At 59.3% G+C, this 21,734-nt stretch overlaps 1 protein-coding gene across 1 annotated transcript; it reads left to right on the forward strand.

The window, feature by feature from the left end:
• The first annotated feature begins 431 nt into the window (after window positions 1-431).
• CERK (ceramide kinase) lies at window positions 432-19,975 on the forward strand. Its single transcript, XM_018044467.1, has 15 exons — window positions 432-570; window positions 1,723-1,835; window positions 2,263-2,440; window positions 3,053-3,184; window positions 3,606-3,728; window positions 5,174-5,299; window positions 6,548-6,611; window positions 8,334-8,479; window positions 10,913-10,987; window positions 11,693-11,845; window positions 13,406-13,511; window positions 14,076-14,152; window positions 14,839-15,044; window positions 15,743-15,954; window positions 17,979-19,975. Exons 1-15 carry the CDS (start codon window positions 432-434, stop codon window positions 18,049-18,051), a joined length of 1,923 nt encoding a protein of 640 aa, XP_017899956.1. The 3' UTR covers window positions 18,052-19,975.
• The last annotated feature ends 1,759 nt before the right edge of the window (window positions 19,976-21,734 follow it).

Here is a 21,734-nt window from a genome sequence, read left to right on the forward strand (position 1 = left end):
TGGCGGGCGAGGGGGGCGGGGGGGCGATTATCCAGAGTTGAAAACCTTGTTTGATAAGAGCAGGTGTTCGCACTAGGCTTGGAGCCTCAGTTTGCTCTCTGCTCCCTGTTTGGAGAAGGGTTGCTAAGCTCACCAGCCCTGGAGGCAGTGGGAGACGCTGGCCAACCTCTGGCAGAACCAGGGTGGTGGGCAGGGAGGTGGCATTAGTGGCCGGAGCCCAAGGGTGCTGCTGAAACCCTCCAGTGACGGACAGCCCCACCCCAAAGAGGTGCTTGGGTGGGGGCTGGGGAGCCCTGGGCCAGGGAGGTGCCCAGGGAGTCGAGCATCTGTTCCAGAACTTTCTGTTCAGAAGTTTGCTTGAAAGGGGATGCTGGGTTGTGACTTTATAAAGGGAGAGGGGACACCCACAAGCCTTGGCCCCTGATCCTACGATGGGGCACAGCCGGCCCAGGGACCACGAGGGCGCCTCCAGCCGTGGCAGGAGCAGCTCGGGGAGCGCCGTCTGGGTGTGGATGCCAGCCCCGGTCGGGTGGGGGGCGCTGCTCGGGGGAGACGCGGTGGCCAGCGCAGGCACGGGCCCTTTCTCTGTCCAGCGAGTCTAGTGCCGGCGTTGATTTGGTCTGAAAGCAACTGCAGTGCCTCGCACGGAAGACTTTGGACTTTTTATCTCATCTCGTGTGCAGTGCGGGATTATGCAGAACGCAAGCCAAGGGAGAGAAATGCTAATAAGTGCAGAAAAGGAAAGTGCCCCCAGGTCCCACCATCGTCTCTCTGCCAGGTGCCCCCCCCCACCCCGTGTCGATCTATAGACGCGAACCGGCCATCCCCACGTGTGTGTTCACACGCCGTGCACTGCTGAGCCCGGAGGCCCCTCCGCGCAGCACAGGCAGGGTGACCTGGGGCCTGCGGCGTCATTTTCCCTGCACCGTGCCCGTGACGGACTCTTGGAGCCACATGCAGCCAGCAGCACCGGAGCCTGAGTGACAGGCTTTGAGCAGGTCGTCCCGCCAGCCACGCGCGACTCAGGGCCTCTCCCAGACTCTCGACACCCCTCACTGGAGGGGAGGGTTTTGAAGACGAGGGGGTGACCTGTGCACGCGAGGCAACACGTAGCAGGCACCGAGGCACGTGGCCTGGGGTCAGTGGGTGGGGGAGGCAGGAAGGAGCCCGCCATCTGTGCTGGACCCCGCCCTCCTCGCCCCGACCCTGTCTCTTCCACAGCCCCTGCCGGCTTCACCTGCCAGCCCCACCTGCCAGCCCCACGTGTCATCGGGAGGTTCGGGCTGAACTTTCAGCCCAGCAGACGGAGGGGCCAAGGGAGCCGGGTGGGACCAGCCTCTGTTCCAAGCCCGTCACTCACCAAGCCCTGCTTTTTGATTGCCAACCCCCCACCCTCCCCACCAGGCTTCCCAGGTGGCTCAGTGGTAAAGAATCCACCTGCCAAGCCGGTGGTCAGGGAGATCCCCTGGAGAAGGACATGGCAACCCACTCCAGTATTCCTGCCTGGGAAATCCCATGGACAGAGGCACCCAGTGGGCTCCAGTCCTTGGGGTCACAAAGAGTCGGACGTGACCTAGCGCCTTAACAACAGCCCCGTGGGCACAGGCTCGCCCAGGACGGCCTCCGTCTGGATCCCGGGTTCTGGGCTTGTCCTTCCTCGATCAAGCAAGATGTAGATGGTGCTGTTTTGTTCAGATCCCCGCGATCCCTATCCCTTTTTAGAGAAAACCTGTCACCACGTCTGTTACGTGGACAAGCGGTGCACATGTGAAAGATTGAATCTTGCTGACCTGGTTTTGTTTTTCTTCTCAGCCAAGCAGCAGATGAAGCTGTGGGTAAGCTGAGTGTAGCAGAAGATGGCAAATCACTGGGGTTTTTCGCTGTTGGGGTCATAGAGCCCCCACCCCACCCCAGTGAAAGTGCCTCAGTCTCAGGCCCTCTGCGAGGCTCCACCCACGAATGTCCCTGCCCCCCTTCTCTCCCGGGTGGCCCCCTCGCAGCCTCCTCTGGTCCGACCGCTGGCAGGCCGGGGTCAGATACCCCTCAGGAGCAGGGGGTACGAGAGGGGCCACAGCTGCGGAGTCAGCCCGGGAGGGAGGCCCTGGGTGGAGGCTCTCCTGGGTCGGGTCAGCCCAGCTGGCTCCCAGCTCTTCTGCGAGAGTGTCCCTGTCCTGCCGCAGCCCAGCACCTCTAACCCTGGGGGCACCCCTCTCTCAGAACTTCGAGGCGTCTGAACTGGCTCTTGTAACTTGATTTCCTTAGGCCACCAGGCCAAAGGTGATGCAAGGTCACTCCGGGTGTCACAGCGCCGTCGTTTCATTTAGCTATCGCAGAAACGAAGCCCGTCGGCGCGCTCACCGGCCTCCGAGCCAGCGGGGGCCCCGAGGAGGGGCCGTGCGCCTCTGTGTGAAGGTGGACGGGGTTCCCACCCGCTTCGCTGGCGGGCTTGGGGGACGCAGCCTGGTCTCGCTGGGGGCGGGACCTCCAGCCTCCCTGCTCCCAGGGCCTGTCCTTGGCGAGGTCTTTCTGGCCCCACGTTCGGTTACAGGCTGATGCCTCGCGCTTGCCACGGCTGTGTTCGTGTCCGGCCTCACCTGAGGCCCGTGGAGACGACTGGCTCTCCAGTCGAGGGTGTTGTGTGCTGTCCTCCCCGTGTCCGCAGGCACCCCCTTCCTCCTCCTGCGTCCGCGTGGGTGGTTGGACCCCAAGCCCCCTGCCCCCACCTTGGTGTGGGCCTGACCCACCCGCACACTGCGGGGTCCTGGTCTATCCCGGGCCTCCTTCCCTCTTCATTTCTGAGTAGACTGAACCACAGGTGCTGGGGCATGAACCCCTTCCCCCGCGTTCGGCACGGGAGCTGGCCTGAGAAGCCGCAGCCTACTTCGGTCCCTGTGGACGAAACACCCCGTGTTCAGATGGCGTGGACTGGGGTCCCAGCCTTATGTAGCGCCGAGGCTTAAGATGGCACGGAGCTTGTCCTCTGCCTCTGGGGCATCCCAGCGCCGTGGAGTCTCTCTGCTGCTGCTGAGGTGAGCCCTGTGACCTGAGTGAGGGTGTGGTGTCTTTGCAGATGCCTGCGCTGTGCCTATCTCCGAGATTATCACTGTTGAGGAAACGGACATTAACGGGAAGCAGTACACCAGCGGAAAATGGCAGAAAATGGAAAAGCCGTACGCTTTCACAGGTAAGCTGCCCGAAAGTTCCTCGTAGCTCCAGGCAGCTCACATGAAAGAGAACTTCCTTGTCATTGGCTTAACAGACTCATTGTGTCCTTGGTTTATCTTTATGGAAGGTCCTTGTATCATTTTTCCAAGCTCTGGTTTTTTTTTAACATCTTACTGAGCTACAGTTGGTTTACAGCATTGTGTTACTCTCTGCTGTAAAGCAAAGTGAATCAGTCATGCATATCCAAGCTCTGTTTTTAATGTTTTGCTCATCTTTTTGATTTATTTTTCACATGGGTTAAAAGAACTGAGGGGTAGGATCTCTTCCCTCGTATACGCTGGAAGGGATCAAGTAGTCAGAGGAAAGGGGAGCGTCAGGGGAGCTGGTGTGGCCCGGGGCCCGTGTGCGGGGCCGCGCTCACACGTGTGTTCTCTGTGCAGTGCACCGTGTTCGGAGGGCCCGGCGGCACCGCTGGCGGTGGGCGCAGGTGACGTTCTGGTGCCCAGAGGAGCAGCTGTACCACCTGTGGCTGCAGACCCTGCGGGAGCTGCTGGAGACGCTGAGTACGTGCCTGCTTTGTGCTCAGCGCAAAGGCGGACGTGGCGAGATGCTGTGACTTCTCCGCACTTTTCTGGTTAGAGGACCGTGCAGGGGGGTGCCTGGAGCCTGGCCCCCGGGCGCCAGTGCCTTCACTTCCGGACGCGAGGCTGGGGGCAGGCCCCTTGGCGCCGTGGGCCTGGGTTCCTTTTCTGGGAAATGGGGTGGTGAGACCTGCGCTCAAGGTGAACGGAAGACTAAACCGGGGGCCTGGGGGGGCGCACCTGTGTCCACCTGGGGGTGTCTGAGCTGTGAATTACTTCTGTGTAATGAGGGTCCATCTGTCCCACTTAAAAAACAGTAGGTGTCAGCTCGTTTTGTACCTGGAACACCCATGTTGTTTGGGTATATATATATTTTGAATTGAAGAATAGTTGATTTACAGTTCAGTTCAGTTCAGTCGCTCAGTTGTGTCTGACTCTTTGCGACCCCATGAACTGCAGCACGCCAGGCCTCTCTGTCCATCACCAACTGCTGGAGTCTACCCAACCCATGTCCATTAAGTCAGTGATGCCACCCAACCATCTCATCCTCTGTCATCCTCTTCTCCCCCTGCCCTCAATCTTTCCCAGCATCAGGGTCTTTTCCAATGAGTCAGCTCTTCGCATCAGGTGGCCAAAGTACTGGAGCTTCAGCTTCAGCATCAGTCCTTCCAATGAATGCCCAGGACTGATCTCCTTTAGGATGGACTGGTTGGATCTCCTTGCAGTCCAGGGGACTCTCAGGAGTCTTCTCCAACACCACAGTTCAAAGGCACTTGATTTACAAAGTCGGTTTACAGTGTTGTGTGAATTTCTGCTGCACAGCACGGTGACTCAGGTGTGTGTGTGTGTGTGTGTGTGTGTGCGCGCGCACGTGGGTGCGTATCTTTTTCTTCAGGTTCTTTTCCATGATGGTTTATGACACGATACTGAATATACTTCCCCTGTGCCGGGCAGTAGGACCTTATTGTTTATTACCCTTTATATGCCATTTTGCTAATCTGTTGTGGGGAGAGTCCTAACACAGTCTCAAAAACTCAGTACAAACTTCAACCACTGAAAAGAAAGCATGTGCTTAGGTTGATTTTATATCATTTAAAATTAGTTTGGCATCTGGATCTAAAAAGTGAATTTTAATGTATTTGAAGACGACGTTTCCCACGTAGCAGCTTCAGAGCAGCTTCCTGGCTTGGAAGAACCATGTCTCTGGCTTAGCATCTGGGCGGTGGGACTTGGTCTCTCCATTTCACCGTCTAATTCTGCCGGACAGGACGGGAGTCTACTACCCGCCGTCTAACCAGTGCGTCCACCTTCCCCCCAATCTCAGACCGCTGGCGCTCGGTCCCCTGCCCCTGCTTGTCCAGCTGGACCTCTGAACGAGTCTGAATGCATCCCCTCACTGTGACTTAGGCGCTGTTGTTGTTCCGTAGCATCTCGGCCGAAGCACTTGCTGGTGTTCATCAACCCGCTCGGAGGGAAAGGACAGGGCAAGCGGATCTACGAGAAGAAAGTGGCCCCGCTGTTCACACTGGCCTCCATCACCACCGAGATCGTTGGTAAGCCGTGAGGGCTCTGCGCGGTGTGGGAGCGATCCAGGGGAGGTTCTCCCTGGATAAGACTTGGTGTATGTGTGTGTGTGTGTGTGTGTGTGTGTGTGGCCATGCCATGCAGCTTGTGCGACCTCAGTTCCCTGAGCTTGAACCTGTACCCTTGGCCGTGCAAGTGTGGAGTCTTAACCACTGGACTGCCAGGGAATTCCCCGCATAAGAGTCTTTTAACAAAATAGAATGTCGGGGTTTTGGCATGCCAGAAAGAGAAGAACGCAAAGTAAAGAGCATAGACTGTTCCAGCCAACGGTTAGCATATAAATCCCTCAAGAAAAACAGTACGAGGGAAAAAGACAAAGACCACGGACAGAAAGTTCTTGCAGGAGATGCACGCAGTCAGTAAGGCTTAGAAATCGTTTCACCAGTGAGTGACATTTTAGGAAACACGGTGCGCTGCCACGTTCGTGGCCCTGAGTTTCAGAGCAAGTTCTCGACGCTGGGAGGCTGTGAGGAGACAGTGCCTCCTGTTCAGCGCCTCGAAGGTTTTGTGTAAACTTATTAAAGGGCTACTTGGCAGTGCGGGTCAAGCGTCTTAGGGTCTTTTAAACTTCCCAGGGGAAACCGTCAGCTGGGCAGAGAGGGAGGTACGCAGATGCCTGCTGCCTCATTTTAATAAAAGCAAAACACTGGAAACCGCGGATGCCCCAAACAAGAACCGTGGATAATATTGTGCTGAATCTGGAGGAATGGTTTGTAGTTCTTTAACAAGGTCTTTACAAGGAAGTTTTAGTGATAAAAAGAGGGTTGTGATAAGATGCTGAGGGAGAAAGGACGCAAAATTGTGTGCACAAGAGAGTTTTAGAAGTTATACTGAGTACACAGACTATGGATTGATTGACATTTTCCTTTTTTACATTTGGTATTGTGAAATTTACAAAGTCCTTTGGCTAACGAAGGGAAAACTATGAAATAGAAGATGAAACCGCTTCCCCCCAAAATTGTTATTTGTTGGCAATTAAGTGCCGATAATGGGACGTCTTACCCGCGGAGTGTATTCTGGGAGGCCGTGCTCCCCTAGGCCGGCTCCATTCCTCTCCGTGAAGGGGATTCTGGGAAGACTAAGAAGGATTCCTTATAGCCAACCCGCCCCAGGATTTTATAGGCCCTCAGTTTAAAGTGGTTTAACCCGCCCTCACTTTAAAGCGGATTCTCAGGCCTGAGTGTAAACGCTACAAGCTGGTGTTGTTTCTCCCACAGTAACTGAACGTGCCAACCATGCCAAGGAGAGTCTGTATGAGCTCGACATCGACAAGTACGACGGGTGAGCGAGGGTCCCCACCCGCCGCCTTCCATCCGTCCTCACCGGCCCTGCTCCCGCCCTCCCTCCGGAAGTACACTTGCTTCTCCTGCAGGCCCGGCAAAGCAGGAGTGTGCGGGGGACCCTGCGTTCCTCTGCTCCTCAGAGGACCGCCGTGGAAGTTTGGTTTCCCTTCTCAGTCTTACCGCCTCACACAGAAATCTTTTCATTTGAAGGTGATCAGCTCTTGTCCCTAAATATGTGTGTGTGTGCCCTAAAGTCGAGGAGGTCCTTCAGAGCTAAGATGCGGGCATCACTGCCCAGGAGATGGGCCCCGACACAGACGCCGTCACCCGTGTGCTGTCCTGACCCAGGTTCTGCCCACGCCCTGTTAGTTCCCTAAAGCAGAAGAGCCCCGGGGCGGGCGTGGCCTTCAGACGCAGGGCGGTGCCTCTGGCCTCCTGCAGCCCCGCGCAGGTCTTCAGCTTTCCTGGCGGGGCCGACTGTGGAGGACCGGCCGGTGGCTGCTGCCCGCCTGTTGGTCTGGGGTCCGAGGCTTCCTCTCGGTCGGGACCCAGCTGCGCGTCTCTGGCTGCGATGGCGCGGGGGTGCAGGGCTGGTCCCCATGCCCCGCGGCAGGAGGGGCCAGTCCCAGCCAGAGTCTGTGTCTCTGCTGTCCCTGTGCGCTGGCCAGCTCCTGCAGACCGGCCTCCTCTGCCTCGGGCACAGCTGTCCCCATGCCCAGCACAGGGCTGGCTCGTGGCTGGGGCCTGGTGGATGAGCAGAGAGTGGGAAGAGGTGGTGAGGAGACGGAAAGCTCACACACGGTGCCCCTCTGGGCTCGGGAGTTTTGGTTCAGACCCACGTGGCGAATAGCACAGAGGTGGGATTGGACCCAGGAGGCCACCAGGGCTTATGGGTCCTGGGCAGGAGCAGCTGGACGCTGGCAGAGGGCACGGGACAAGGGGATGCCTTCCAGGACGTCTGGGGGAGAATCAGCTAGTCCCCGTGACCAGGTCCTCACCAAGCATCACCCAGCAGGTTTCGAAGCCTGTGTAGGCAGCCAGGGCACGTCAGCTGAGCTGGGGACGCCCGTCCGGTCACGTGAAGGCTCAGGGCCCGGGCGGCCAGCATCTGTCTGACCCTCGCCCCTGTCTCTCCAGCTGTGTGACCAGGGACGCCAGCACTGTCTGCTGGTGCTTGGCGTCCTGAGTGTCACTGCTCCTGCTCTCAGGGCCCCGAGAAGGCTCTCGGGGCCCCAGTGGGCAAGTGTGGCCGTGAGGACGTCAGGTAGCTTGAGGGTCAGCAGATCCAGGGTCACGCACGGGAGTGGGCCGTGGTGGGGGAGGGGCCGGGAGGGAGCCGTGTGTCACCTGCCGCGGGGTCCAAGCTCCTGGGGACTTTGGTCAGGGGCTGGCAGGGGAAGAGGGGCCTGTGTGGGTCTTGCCTGCTTACCTTTCAGCAGCCGTGGCTGGAGGGCAGGGGCGTCCTCTGAGGCCTGGTCCCAGCCCCGCCTTCACTTGGTCCCCCAGGCCTCTCAGAGCCCGGCCTGTGGCTACAGTGGGCTCCGAAGGCTCCCCTCCTTAGGCACAGAGGGTCTAACACCCTCTGGCGGGAGCAGGAGCAAAGTGGGTGGGTGGGGGCCAGCCAGCCCAGCGGCACAGGCAGACGGGAGGGGGGCTGCCTGGACCCTCGGGGAGCTGGGAGCCGCCGCGGGTGCTGAGTCTGCCCCTGTTCCTCCGGCAGCATCGTGTGCGTGGGCGGAGATGGCATGTTCAGCGAGGTCCTGCACGGCCTGGTAGGCAGGACGCAGAGGGACGCCGGTGTGGACCAGAACCAGCCCCGGGCCACGCTGGTGCCCAGCCCCCTGCGCATCGGCATCATCCCCGCAGGTACGTGGGCCCGACGTTGGGCTCTGTCCACTGGGGGCTGGGGTGGGCGGGGTCTGTCCACTGGGGGAGGTGGGTGGGCGGGGTCTGTCCACTGGGGGCTGGGGTGGGCAGGGTCTGTCCACTGAGGGAGGTGGGTGGGCGGGGTCTGTCCACTGGGGGGTTGGGTTCTGTCCACTAGGGGCTGGGGTGGGTGGGGTCTGTCCACTGGGGGCTGGAGTGGGCGAGGTCTGTCCACTGGGGGAGGTGGGTGAGTGGGGTCTGTCTACTGAGGGCTGGGGTGGGCGGGGTCTGTCCACTGAGGGAGGTGGGTGGGCGGGCTCTGTCCACTGGGGGCTGGGGTGGATGGGATCTGCCCACTAGGGGAGGTGGGTGGGTGGGGTCTGTCCACTGGGGGCTGGGGTGGATGGGATCTATCCACTGGGCAGGGGCTTGGCATCCAGGTCTGTCCACTGGGGGCCCCTGGGTGTCGGCGTCTGTCCACTATGAGGGGGCCAGACGTCAGGATCTGTCCACTGGGCAGGGCCAGGTGTCCGGGTGTCAGGGTCTGTCCACCAGGTGCAGGCCGGATGGGTTGCCCATGGCTTTGCCTTCAGGTCCATTTCAGGCATGCTCTTCTCTCCACGCATCTGGTGTGGGCCCACGGCTGCGTGCGGGAAGGGGTCCTGTCCTCCTCCCTGGGCACCAGGTTCCCACCAGGTGGTGGCGTTGGTCTGTGCTCTCAGAGAGCTGGCCGTTGGTGGTGGGTGGGCAGTGGGGTCCCGGAGCACAGTGGAGGAGATGGGGAGCCCGGAGAGCAGGCGGCCTGGAAGAAGCGACTGGTGCCTGGAGCCGGGGCTGGGTGTCAGGGCGGGGGCCCTCGGGGTGTAAGGTGGCTGGCTTGTCCCGAGTTGGCTGGCTCAGCGTGTTCCATGACTCAAGGAAGCACCTCGTTCTTTCAAGGAACCCACTGTAGTCAGGGGGTAGGAGGTGAGGCAGGGGCTTTGCGTACATCTAACCGGGAGGGGACGCCCTCCCTGCCCTTGTCTGAGCCGCAGCGGCGGGGACCCTGGTGGGTCAGGCTCGGGTGTGAATGGTGCCGTCACTCCATTTTCTAGCTGAAGATGCTGGTGAGGTTGCACAGTTGGTCAGAGGGCACGTTTGTATGTTATGAGTTTATATGTTACCAGCCATAAGAAGACATCAGTTAGCTTAGATTAACTGTTAACACTTGAAGAGTCTTTACTCTCATCGCAAACTGGACCAGGTTCTGTTGCTCTGAGAGATGACCAAGGCTGCCTGCGGCCCAGCACATCTTTTCACAACCGTGGACCTGCAGCTCCATCCCACGTCACATAGGCTGCGGGACGTGTAGCGTGCTCTGGGGCCTGTGGACACAGTGTCTGGACCCTGCCTGCGGCTGGCGCTGTGCGCCTGTTAGCACGGTGGTGATTGTGGTGGGTCTCGGCCAGTGCTGGCGTGCGTCTGTGCAGTATTTATTGTGCAATTCTAGGCCCCGTCAGTTTACTTTGGGGAAGTCTAGACTGGGGTTTTCAGCGGTTCTGCAGACGTGTTAAATTTCAGTTTCAGCCCCGTCCCCAGCCTACTGAGTCAGGACCTCGGGGTGGGGCAGGGTGCAGGAGTCTGCTATAAATAAGCACCTGGGAGAGTCTCTGCCCACTCAGGTGGTGACCCAGTTAGAACCAGGACAGCCTAGGGAGGACCCGTAGTATCACTGATCCAGACCCTAGCTGGGTGCTCTGAAGTCGCCTGTCCTTCACAGACGAGCCAGGACTGGGCTGGGCTGGGGCTCCGGGTCTCTCACGACCCACGGGTCCGCTGTGCCGTTTCTGTGACCCTCACAAGCTGTCCTGTGTGCACTTCCCCTTGAGCCCCTTGGGGCTGGTGGTCTGGAGCCCCAGGGCTGCTGCCCATCTTTATAGCAGCCGGGCACTGGACAAGTCCTGCCCCCCACCCGAGATCCACCCCCCACGCCCCACACAGGGCCCAGAAGAGGTCTCTGAAAGCTCTGTGAGGAGCTCTTTGATAGTAATCAAGGTCAGTCTCAGCATTCGTGATGACTCAACCTCAGTGCTACGGTCTGATGCAAAGAGCCGACTCACTGGAAAAGACCGTGATGCTGGCAACGATTGAGGGCAGGAGGAGAAGGGCAACACAGAGGATGAGATGGTTGGATGGCATCACCGACTCGATGGACATGAGTCTGGGAGATGGTGATGGACAGGGAGACCTGGCGTGCTGCAGTCCAAGGGGTCGTGAAGAGCTGGACATGACTGAGCGACTGAACAAGGAGCAGTAACGGCCTCGGGAGCTGATTTCTAGGCTAGACTGCATTCACGCTGGCCTCGCTCCCAGTCCTTGGAAGAGAAAGAAGTGCTTACTGCTTCCCTACTCGGAAACACCTTAGCGTCTCAAGTTCTTGCTCCCCCGTCTTAGGGTCGACAGACTGCGTGTGCTACTCGACCGTGGGCACAAACGACGCGGAGACCTCGGCTCTGCACATCATTGTGGGTAGGCGCCCCGTCACTGCTGCGCTCGGCTCGCGGGACCCCAGCGCTCTAGGCGCACGCGGGCGTCCGTCTGTCTTGCTGCACTGGTGCCCCGGCCCATCCCCCCGCGGGGCCCTCTCTGCCACCCTCCCCTGCCGCCCTCCAGCTTGGGTGACCTTGAGAAACACAAGTGCTGCTCAGACCCTCCAGGGCCCTCACCCAGCTTTGGGGCGCCTGGCACCCGTGCCCCGGCCGGCGCTCCCTGCACCGCCTGCACTGGCCAGGCGCGCCCCGCCCGTCTGGAGCCCTGCTCTCAGCCCTCTTCCCTGCTCAGGACTCGGCCCCTTATCATCCTGGGGGGACAGACGCCCTCAGCTCTAGACGGCGCGTCCCCGGGGCAGGAGGCCCTGCATTGCTCGTCACTGCTCGGTGCTGTCCAGGCGCCTGCAGGGCCCCCATGTGGCTCCCTGCCCTGTCCTCGTACCTGAGGGCAGTGCTATACTCTGAGTCCCCGCAGTCACAGAAGGGCCGTGTTTACAGGCGGGGCCTTCGTGACTTACGGCTGAGAAGCCGGGCGCCTCGTCCTCCTCCGCAAGACCACTGTCCGCTCAGCGTTTAGCGAGCTTCCTGGCCCTGTCGCTATCCCCTCCCCACAGAGCAGCTTTCCAGCCCCTTCCGGTTCCAGGGGCCAGGGCGGGGGCGGCTCCCACGTGGCCTCTCTCCGCAGGGGACTCGCTGTCCATGGACGTGTCGGCCGTACACCACAATAGCACGCTGCTGCGGTATTCAGTGTCCCTGCTGGGCTACGGCTTCTACGGGGACATCATCAGGGACAGCGAGAAGAAGCGGTGGATGGGCCTCGCCAGATACGACTTCTCAGGTAGCCTGGCTCCCGCCCTTCCCTCGCCCCCAGCCTCCGCGCTCTCCCTGGGGCGCGGGCCCCCAGGTGCAGGGCCGAGGATGAAGGCCGACTGACCCCAGGTCGGACGAGCCAGTGAGGGGCTGCGCTTTCAGGCCGTGTGCAGCACCAGCTTTCGGCGTTTAAACGCAGAGTGAAGTGAAAGGCTCTCGGTCGTGTCCGACTCTTTGTGACACCACGGACTGTACGGTCCGTGGAATTCTCCAGGCCGGAATACTGGAGTGGGGAGCCTCTCCCTCCTCCAGGGGATCTTCCCAACCCAGGGATGGAACCCAGGCCTCTCGCCCTGCAGGCAGATTGTTTCCCAGCAGAGCCACCAGGGCAGCCCCAACGCGGAAGGGGGCTTGACAGGATGAAGGGCTCAGAGTCCGACACTCCTGTGGCTTAGGTGAACGCCCTGGCTATATCCACTTATTCATCTTTATTTTTTGGCTGCACCACGTGGCTTTCGGGATCTTAGTTCCCCGATTCCTCAGGCCCTGGGCAGTGGATGCGCAGCGTTCTGGCCGCCGGGCCACCAGGAAAGCCGCTCCTTTTTGGCTGTGTGTAATGTGTCATGTCTCTGCTCACTCCCCTCAGGGTTCACCTTTGGGTAAAATTTACAGGCACACCTTGGAGACATGTAGGGCTCAGTTCTAGACCACTCTGAGAAAGCAAATGTCAGAGTAAAGCAGGCCCCGTGAGCTTTCTGCTCTCACTGTGCTCACAAAGCTACGTGTACACGAGTGCACCGTGCGCAGCAGGGTCATAACTGAAAAAGGCGCGCACCTTAACCCGAAAGTTCTTCATGGTTAAAAACCGCTAACCGCCGTCTGAGCCTTCTGTGAGTCGTAACCCTTGTGGGGTACAGGGTCTTGCCTCCGCGATGCTGCTGACAGATCGGGGTGGGGGTGCTGAAGGCGGGGTGTTGCAATTTCTTAAAATAAGACAGCAGTGAAGTTGGCCGCATCGATCGACTCTTCTTCCAGGAACGATGTCTCCGTAGCCTGCAGTGAAATTTGATAGCGCTTAACCCACAGCAGACCCTCTTTCACAGCTGGAGTCAGCCCTCTCGGGCCGCCTCTGCTTCTCAGCCGCGTTTGTGTTGCTTTCTACATCCTCAATGTCACTTCAGCCATCTCTGCGGCATCTTCCCCAGGATTAGGTTCCGTCCAAGAAGCCGCTCTCTTTACCTATCCACGAGGAGCGGCCCCTCCTCAGTCAGCGTTCTGTCATGAGGGGCAGCCCCAGAGACCCCAGAGTTGAGGACGACAGGCCCAAGCCTGGGGGTGCACCCCGGGCTTCACAGGCGGAACCCAAGGCCACGAGGGGTGCCTGGTGGCCGAGACACCCCCTCTGCCAACGGGGAAGGCGGCCCTGGCAGCCGGGAGCCTGCAGCGCCCCGAGACCGTGGCAGCGGCTCAGCGCGAGGCCGGAGGGGCCCTGTCCTTCTGCGGACGCTCTGTCCCCGGCGTCCCCGGCGACCCGCCAGCCCTTCTGCGAAGCTGACGGGCGTCTCCTCTCCCTCTCGTTCGTCCTCAGGGTTGAAGACCTTCTTCTCTCATCACTGCTACGAAGGCACAGTGTCCTTCCTGCCAGCTCAGCACACAGTGGGCTCCCCAAGGGACCGGAAACCCTGCCGGGCGGGGTGAGCGCATCTCACATGTGTGTTTCTGTTCAGATGATGACATGGAAGCAAGACCATCTCGGGCTGTGAGTGGGGCGGTCCTTGCAGTGTAAGATGAGGGAGCTGTTTCATCATGTCCAGCAGCCAGGGTCCCCCAAACCCTGAAGGGGTCCCCCACACCCTGAGCTCTGAGCCGTGACTCGCTTGTCACCCACCGGACCAAACGGCTGCCGTGTTACCTGTCGTGCAAAGGGAACACGGGCTCAGGAGGGTCCACAGCGGGCGCTGCAGCTGGTTTCTGCTCCCGCCGGTGCCCCCCCCAACTGCGGGCCAAACTCACCCCTCCCCGGAGCCGACACAGGGCCCCCAAGGGATGCCCCTGGCTTTTGGTAACTTCCATAAGTTTCCGAGAAGGATATGTTGCCCGTGTAATTTCTAAGAGTGGATCTGATTTTGAGAGCTCAAATTAACGTGCAAGGGAAATATTTCCAAGTGACGCCTCCGAGGCTGCCCTCCTGCTGCGCGGGAGGGGCTGACGGGCCCTGCTGTGCGCGCGGCACTGACCAGGCGCTGTTGCTACCACAGGTGCCCCGTGTGCAGACAGAGCAGGCAGCAGCTGGAGGAGGAGCAGCGGCGGGCGCGGTACAGCCTGGACGGCACGGGTAAGCTGTCCGGGCCCGGCGGCCCCTCCCCCCTCTCTGCGGGGCACCCGCTCCTCGGCTCCTCCAGGCCAGGCGCCCTTGGCCTTTGCCAGACCTTGGGGAAGAGTAGATTTTGTGGAAGGGCCCCTCTCGCCGTGTCCCTCTGCGTTACCCTGCGCCTGTCTCCAGAACGCTCTGGAACTGGGGGTTCAGCGAGTGGCCTCACTGGGGCTTAGATGGAAGTCGTGGGCTATTTGAGGCCGAAATTTGCTTCATGTCATTTCCGTACATCACACAATACTTTCCTCATTTGATTTTTTTTTTTTCCTGCATCCATTTAAAAATGTAAAACTCAGTCTTAACAGGCCACACACACTCAGGTGGCAGGCCAGATCTGGCGACCCCTGCCCTAGATGGTGGTCCCAGAGCCCCCCACCCCAACCCTGGGGAGGACTGCCTCTCGCGAGGTGACTGCGGGCGGGCTGTCTCGGTGCTGATGCCGAGGGGCAGGGAGCCCGCCCCCGCCGGCCGGGTCCCAGTTTAACAGGCGTGAGGCAGTTGGATGGCATCACCGGCTCGATGGACATGAGTTTGAGCAAGCTGCAGGAGTTGGTGATGGACAGGGGGCCCTGGTGTGCTGCAGTCCATGGGGGCGCAGAGTCGGGCACGACTGAGCAGCTGAACTGTGATGCTTCCTCCCGCTTCAGAGGAGGTGGAGGAGTGGAAGGTCCGCTGCGGGCAGTTCCTAGCCATCAACGCCACCAACATGTCCTGCGCTTGTCCCCGGAGCCCCCAGGGCCTCTCCCCGGCTGCCCACCTCGGGGACGGCTCCTCCGACCTCATCCTCATCCGGAAGTGCTCCCGGTTCAACTTCCTGCGCTTTCTGGTCAGGCACACCAACCAGGGCGATCAGGTAAGGGTCATCCGGCCTCCACGCCACCTGCGCCAGCGCGTCCTCCACCCGGGCAGCCCCGCGGGGGAATCGCTGTGTGTGCGAGGCAGACGCCTCTGCCTGCCTTCCGCCCACTGTGAGCTTCAGTCACGCTTCCTCCTTATAAAGCCTCGCGTATGAAGCCTTGACTCTGGGCGCCAGGCGACAAGTGTCTCCGTGCGCTCCCCTGTGTTTCTCTTCCTGTCTGCAGACAGGACAGGCTGATGCAGTGCGGTTTTCTGTTGCCCTCGCAGGCCACTTACAGCACGGTCTTCCGGCTCCCGGGAAGGGCTTCTGCTGAGGCCCTTAGTCACTGCGTGCATGTAGTGACACGGGGTTGGGGGGGATCCCGAGTCTAACGCTATCCAGACAGTTGGAACTCTTGATCCGTCTCGGATTGTAGTACAGTTCACGGCTGTTCAGTTTTTTCTAAGATCTGATCCAACGGTGTTTTCACATAGCTTTTTAAGTACCGCTTGTTAAAAAGGTAAAGAACGGTACAAGTCGCTGCTCGGGAACGACGGGATTCTTCAATAAGTGTCACGCAGCGTGGATGAGACCGGTTTTAAGCGTGGTGGTGACCATTTCTCGTGTCCCCACGTTGTGGGGGGCCCGCTGGTGCTCATGCCCCCAGCACAGCGCCGCTGAGCGCACGTTCCCGTCTGGCTGTCTCTCGCTAGTTTGACTTCACCTTCGTGGAAGTCTATCGCGTCAAGAAGTTCCAGTTTGTGTCGAAGCCCGCGGAAGACGAGGACAGCAGCGTGCTGGGCCGCGGGAAGAAGCGGCTGGGACAGCTGTGCAGCGAGCACCCTACCTCCTGCTGCTGCCGCGCCTCCAGCAGCAGCTGGAACTGCGACGGGGAGGTGCTCAGCAGCCCAGCCATCGAGGTCAGGTGAGCAGACGCGGCACCCTACCACCTGGCATGTGGCAGCCCACCGTGAACCCAGAGGCGTGCCCCGGGGGGTCTGGGAGCCTGGCACCCTACCACCTGGCGTGTGGCAGCCCGCCGTGAACCCGGGCGTGCCTGGGAGACGCCCTTGTGCCAGTGTTGGGAGGACGCTGGGGGTGGGAGCCCCTCGTCTCACTTTCTCTGCCACGCCCCACACTGTTGTTCCCCCTCGTCTCCTAACGACTTAAACTAACAAACTCCCTTTGTGGGCGCTTTCGGAGCCCTGGGCCCACTGACACCACCAGGGCGTGCTCCAGCCCGAGGAGCCCACGGCTGAGCTAAGGCCCAGGTGCCAGGCCTGCCCCTCCAGCCCCAAATCCGTTAGGCCTGTTGTTTGGACTTGGGGATCTGCAGTCTGGCTGTATGTGTTACAGAACCAGGTGAGATGTTAAGCGCCAAGAAAGGTTTTGTTTTGTTTTGTTTTTCACATAAGTGTCAAGAAAGGTTTCTTCCCCATGGAAGGACACAGTCAAACGCGTTCTTTTTTTTAAAACGAAGGGCTGTTGATGGAGGTGTGCGTGTGAGCGTGCTAAGTCGCTTTAGTTGTGTCCGCCTTTTTGTGACCCATGGACTCTGGCCTGCCAGGCTCCTCTGTCCACGGGGGAGTCTCCAGGCAAGAGCCCTGGAGTGGTTGCGACTTCCTCCTCCAGGGCACCCTTCCCACCCGCGGGTAGAGCCTGTCTCTCTTAAGTGCCCTGCATTGGCAGGCAGGTTCTTTACCAGTAGCACTGCCTGGGGAGCCCCCAAGAGGTTGAGGGGCACTGTTTAACTCTAGGAGGATTCTTTCTATCCTGTTACAAACGTCTAGGATCTTGAGAAGTGTTAGTCGCTCAGTCGTGTCCGACTCTTGGCGACACCTTGGACTGCAGCCCGCCAGGCTCCTGTCCATGGCATTTCCCAGGCAAGAATACTGGAGTGGGTTGCCATTTCCTTCTCCAGGGGATCTTCCCGGAAGAACTTGGGTCTCCTGCACTGCAGGCAGATTTAAGCCAACCAAACTGGACCCTCGTTGACCATAGTGAGTGGGTTACGTGAGGAAGGTGCCCACGAGCGGGCACGAGCCCCGCCTCTGCAGCCCGGAAGGACAGCTGGGGGCACAGCTTCTGTGTTTCGGCGTGCTGCGAGTCCTCGCCTATAACCCCACTGTAGATGGCTTCTCAGGCAACCAGCCACTGACCCCAGCCGGGCCTCTCTACCCTTGGCGTCCAAGCAAAGCCACAGGCAGGAGCAGGCTCTCCAGCCTCCCCAAGCCCCGGCCTGCTCGTCCCTGCTCTTGCAGCCGGGGTGCAGCCAGTGTGGCAGTGACCTCAGACCTTGCATCTCAGGGCAGGAGGGCTCCAAGGTCCCAAGAAAACCCGTCCCGCGGTCCTGTGTGCAGGGCTCCGCCTTCGGTAGGCTCCTTTCACAAGTTCAGGAAATGCAAGTATTTTTAATGCCAGCTTAGGCACGGTCGACAGTTAGGAAAGGTTCTCTCGCGAAATAGAGCCTGTGCATCTTGACAGAGATTACGGAGCCTGGAGCAGCGCGTCACTTCAGGGGGTTTTATGACGCAGCATCTCTGAGGCGCCTGTGACGTCATTCATAACGTGGGGAGGAGGCCCTGCTGGGGTTGGGGTGGGCCCAGGAGCCCCTGCAGACCTCCAAGCCCCAGGCTCACATGCTGTGCTTGCGGTGGAAGGTGGGGCCCCTCACCTCCCGGACTGCGTCTCCTGGCGCTGAGTGCTCCTCGTGGGACCCACCCTGTGGCCCCGTCGGCTGGGCTCTGATGAGCGGACCCGGGGTGGGGGGGCTGGCCCTCTGCTCACTGGTGGGTCTGCGCTGTCCCGGGTTCCCGCTTGGCCGTCACCGCCCTCTCTCGGGGTGTCAGCACATTTCCCGGAGCCCCTGACCCGCCCCCTGGGGACTGAGGCCCGCCCTGCCCCCGGGCCGGGGGGTCGGGGTCTCAGTGTGGCCCTCTGTCTCTGCAGGGTCCACTGCCAGCTGGTCCGGCTCTTCGCACGAGGAATCGAAGAGAGCCCCAAGCAGGAGTCCCGCGGCTGAGCGCCGGCCGTGGGAACCGTGTCTTAGACAATGACGACAGACCAATTATGTTGCGATACATTCAAATTTAGAAATTTATTTTTGATAGTTGAATATTGATTTTAGAAAAAATAACGTTTTTGTCAGCAATTTTCGTGGACGAATTTGGTATTTTTGGTTCTGTGTGCATCTGTGGGCTGCATCTCACCTGTCTCAGCCCCTGCAGGTGGCCCATGCCGGCTGGGGAGCCAGCCCCTTAGATTGCAGCCGCGCTGATGGCCCGCCCGTGGCTCTAACGCAGCAACTCAGGGGCGGCACGTCCACGGGGCCCCTGGGCTGCTCGGCAGGACCTGCCCTGCGGCGCTGGCGGTCAGCGCCTGCTGAGTAGCGGTTTGCTTTGTAGCACTTGCCTCTTCCCTTGCAATTAGAGCAGCACGTCTGGACCCTTCCTGTCTCCCGCATCTACAAGGCAACGATGTCCTAGTCTGCCTAGGGGCATCTACAAGGCAACATCCTCGTCTGCCTCCGGGGCAGCCTGGTCCAGCGAGCGGGAGGGACTCCCCAGGTTGCACTCCCGTCACAGCAGCGCTTCTAGACAATCCGGCGGGAGGACAGGTCAGGCGCCTCGGAAACCGGCTGCTCATGGTGCCCTGGCGAGTATCTCAGCGCTTAGACGCCCCGAGCGCTCTCCCCACGGCGGGGGCTGCCGTGCCTGGGCATGGTGGCCCGGGCTCGGTGGGGAGGCGGGAAGCAGCCCATGACCTTCAGACCAAGAGCCCCACTGTCCCGGGGTGCCCTTCCCGCAGCCCCGAGTCTGTACACGTGATCCAGGTCCATGCCTTTGTTGTCTACACACTTCCTTCCATATATTTATTGCAAGGTTCGTCCTGTAAACCGGAAGAGCATGAACAGTGTCCTCGCTGGCCACGTTTTCACTTGTTTGCTGTGCAAGTGCGGGCCCCACCCCGGGGCGGGGGGCGCCTGGCCGGGCCCAGTTTCGTGTTTGTGCTTCTCTGCGTGGACAGCGCGTCTGCAGCAGCTTTATCTGAGACCTAAGAGGATGCCGCCCCCACCTGGACTTGTGAAAAAGGAGCTCGACTGTTACAAGAGGCGGCCTGAGGGCCGCCGGCCACCATGCAGGGTCCGGCGGTCACCCTCACGTCTAACAGATGTCCTTCATGCTCAGATCTCGTACGTGTGGCACGTCCTGTCTCATTCCCACCCAGGGCAGCTTCGATGGGTTTTTCAGGAGACCGTGTTCCTAGGGGGTCCCCAAGAGGGTCTCCACAGTCTTGACTGTCCCTGGGAAACGTCAATCACTAGTCTGCCCCGAAACCCACTGCTGTTTCTAGAAAAAGAGTCTAGGCCAAGAGTAAGTGTTCTGTTCAAGAAGGAGCCCCCCACCCCACCCCTGTAATGCCACGTGGCTCCCCAGTGGCCTTGGCCATGTTCACCAACCGCTTGCTGACCATCAAAACCACAGATTCTGGAACTGTCCCTGGGGGTCCTGTGACTGTCTGAGCCCCCACCCCCACCTCCACCCCAGGAGCTGCGGACGACCCCACCCCGGGACCAGAGGACCTTTCCGACCTTCCCACGAGCCAGGACTCTGGTGGAGCCTAAACTCCAGAATTTTAAGGAAAAATCAGCACTGATGGCTGGACAGGGAGGCCCCGGTGTTGCTGAGAAGCGCTGGCCCGGTTGTGGCCCTGTGCTCGGCGGTGCCGCGGTTCCCCTCTTCCTGGTCATGCCGAGGCCAGGGCGGCCGGGGTGCCAGGCCCTCGGCGCCAGCTGACTCTGCCCGCATGGCGGCCCCGTGGAACTGGGGTGGCAACGGAAAGTGGCTTAACTTCCTTTCTAGCCTTGCTGGCTTCAAGGTTAGAAAACAGTGAATTTGCTCCGATATGTTTGAGAAAACAAATAAAAGTTGTTACTTTGGGCAGAATGTGGCCTTTTTTTTTTCTCTTACAAATTCCTGTTGTCTTTCAAAGCAGAGAATATTTTTTTTTATGTGAAAACACATACAATTTAAAGAAAATGAGCAAGGGTGAGCCTACCACCCATGCCAAGGAATTGATCCTCACCCCCAGGCTCCTCCCCGTGTGCCCTTGGGGACCGAGCCTCCCCTGCCCCCACGGAGGAGGGAACTATGGTTTTAAAGCTGGAGCGAATCGCGTGCTTCACCCTCGTGAGGGGATCAGAACACAGCTCCCCACGTGGTCCACTTGGGCACGAGGGGGTTCTGAGCAGATGACAGTGAGGCGGCAGCTGATGCAGGCAGAGCTGCCTGCCCCTCCCATGTCTGCCTAGAGGGACACGCCTTGCCGATTGTGAGGTGAGCCCCCCACGTCCTCGAGGGCTGCCCGTGTCCCTGGAGACGAGTCAGCACCGAGCTGACAAACCAACCTGAGTAATAAAACCACCCTTCTGTTCCGTTAGCCAGCCCCCGTGGCTCAGCTGGTGAAGAATCCGTCCATAATGCAGGAGACCTGGGTTCAGTCCCTGGGTCGGGAAGATCCCCTGGAGAAGGGGAAGGCTCCCCACTCTAGTATTCTGACCCGGAGAATCCCAGGGACCATACAGTCCATGGAGTCGCAAAGAGGCGGACATGACCAAGCAACTTTCACTCTGTTCCGTTAGTTTCCCCCAAATAAAATTCCTCAGTATGTTTACCCAAGAAGCCCAAGCTCCCTTTTCTTTATCTTGTCATTTCTTGACAAATTTATTGCCTTTTATTAAAACGGCATATAAAACCCTGAGTCTGACCACCTCTTTGGGTCAGACTCTTTTTCTACAAAGGCCTCCAGGAACAAAAAAATACGTAAATACTAGCACTAAATAAAAACTCTATGCCTTTTCTCCTAACTTGCCTTTTGTTGATTTAACTTGCAGACCCCAGGAACTGAACCTAAGAGGGCAGAGAAAGGCTTCTTCCCTCCCCTACGTGTTCACACCCTCAGACGGCGTGTCCAGTCTCGCAGGGCTCGCTCCTTACATAAAGTGATCGTACGGTGTCACTTTCTGGAGCTTGTTTCATTTAGCAGGTGTTAAGACGTTTCAAAAGCAGAGACATTACTTTGCCGACTAAGGTCTGTCTAGTCAAGGCTATGATTTTTCCTGTGGTCATGTATGGATGTGAGAGTTGGATGTGAAGAAGGCTGAGCGCCGAAGAATTGATGCTTTTGAACTGTGGTGTTGGAGAAGACTCTTGGGAGTCCCTTGGACTGCAAGGAGATCCAACCTGTCCATCCTAAAGATCAGCCCTGGGATTTCTTTGGAAGGAATGATGCTAAAGCTGAAACTCCATTACTTTGGCCACCTCATGTGAAGAGTTGACTCATTGGAAAAGACCCTGATGCTGGGAGGGATTGGGGGCAGGAGGAGAAGGGGACGACAGAGGATGAGATGGCTGGATGGCATCACGGACTCGATGGATGTGAGTCTGAGTGAACTCCTGGAGTTGGTGATGGACAGGGAGGCCTGGCGTGCTGCGATTCATGGGGTTGCAATGAGTCGGACACGACTGAGCGACTGAACTGAACTGACTGAACTGAAGACATTTTCATCACGAAATGAAATTTTCCAGCCTATTAACATTGCATGTTTTCATTTACGTCAGTCCTCATTCATGCCTTTTAACAGAGCTTTATAATTTTTCCACACCTCTCAATTTTATTCGGATTTGTTCTTAAAAACAGCGTTAT

This window comes from Capra hircus, unplaced genomic scaffold, assembly GCF_001704415.2.
Source record: "Capra hircus breed San Clemente unplaced genomic scaffold, ASM170441v1, whole genome shotgun sequence".
Taxonomy (NCBI): Eukaryota; Metazoa; Chordata; class Mammalia; order Artiodactyla; family Bovidae; genus Capra; species Capra hircus.

Bases quoted from the DNA above. Each gene is read 5' to 3' on its own strand.
- CERK (XM_018044467.1), top strand. From the start codon at position 432: ATGGGGCACAGCCGGCCCAGGGACCACGAGGGCGCCTCCAGCCGTGGC. The intron at 8,480-10,912 runs GTACGTGGGCCC...CCCCCGTCTTAG, and splicing joins CATCGGCATCATCCCCGCAG to GGTCGACAGACTGCGTGTGC. The intron at 11,846-13,405 runs GTAGCCTGGCTC...GTTCGTCCTCAG, and splicing joins CGCCAGATACGACTTCTCAG to GGTTGAAGACCTTCTTCTCT.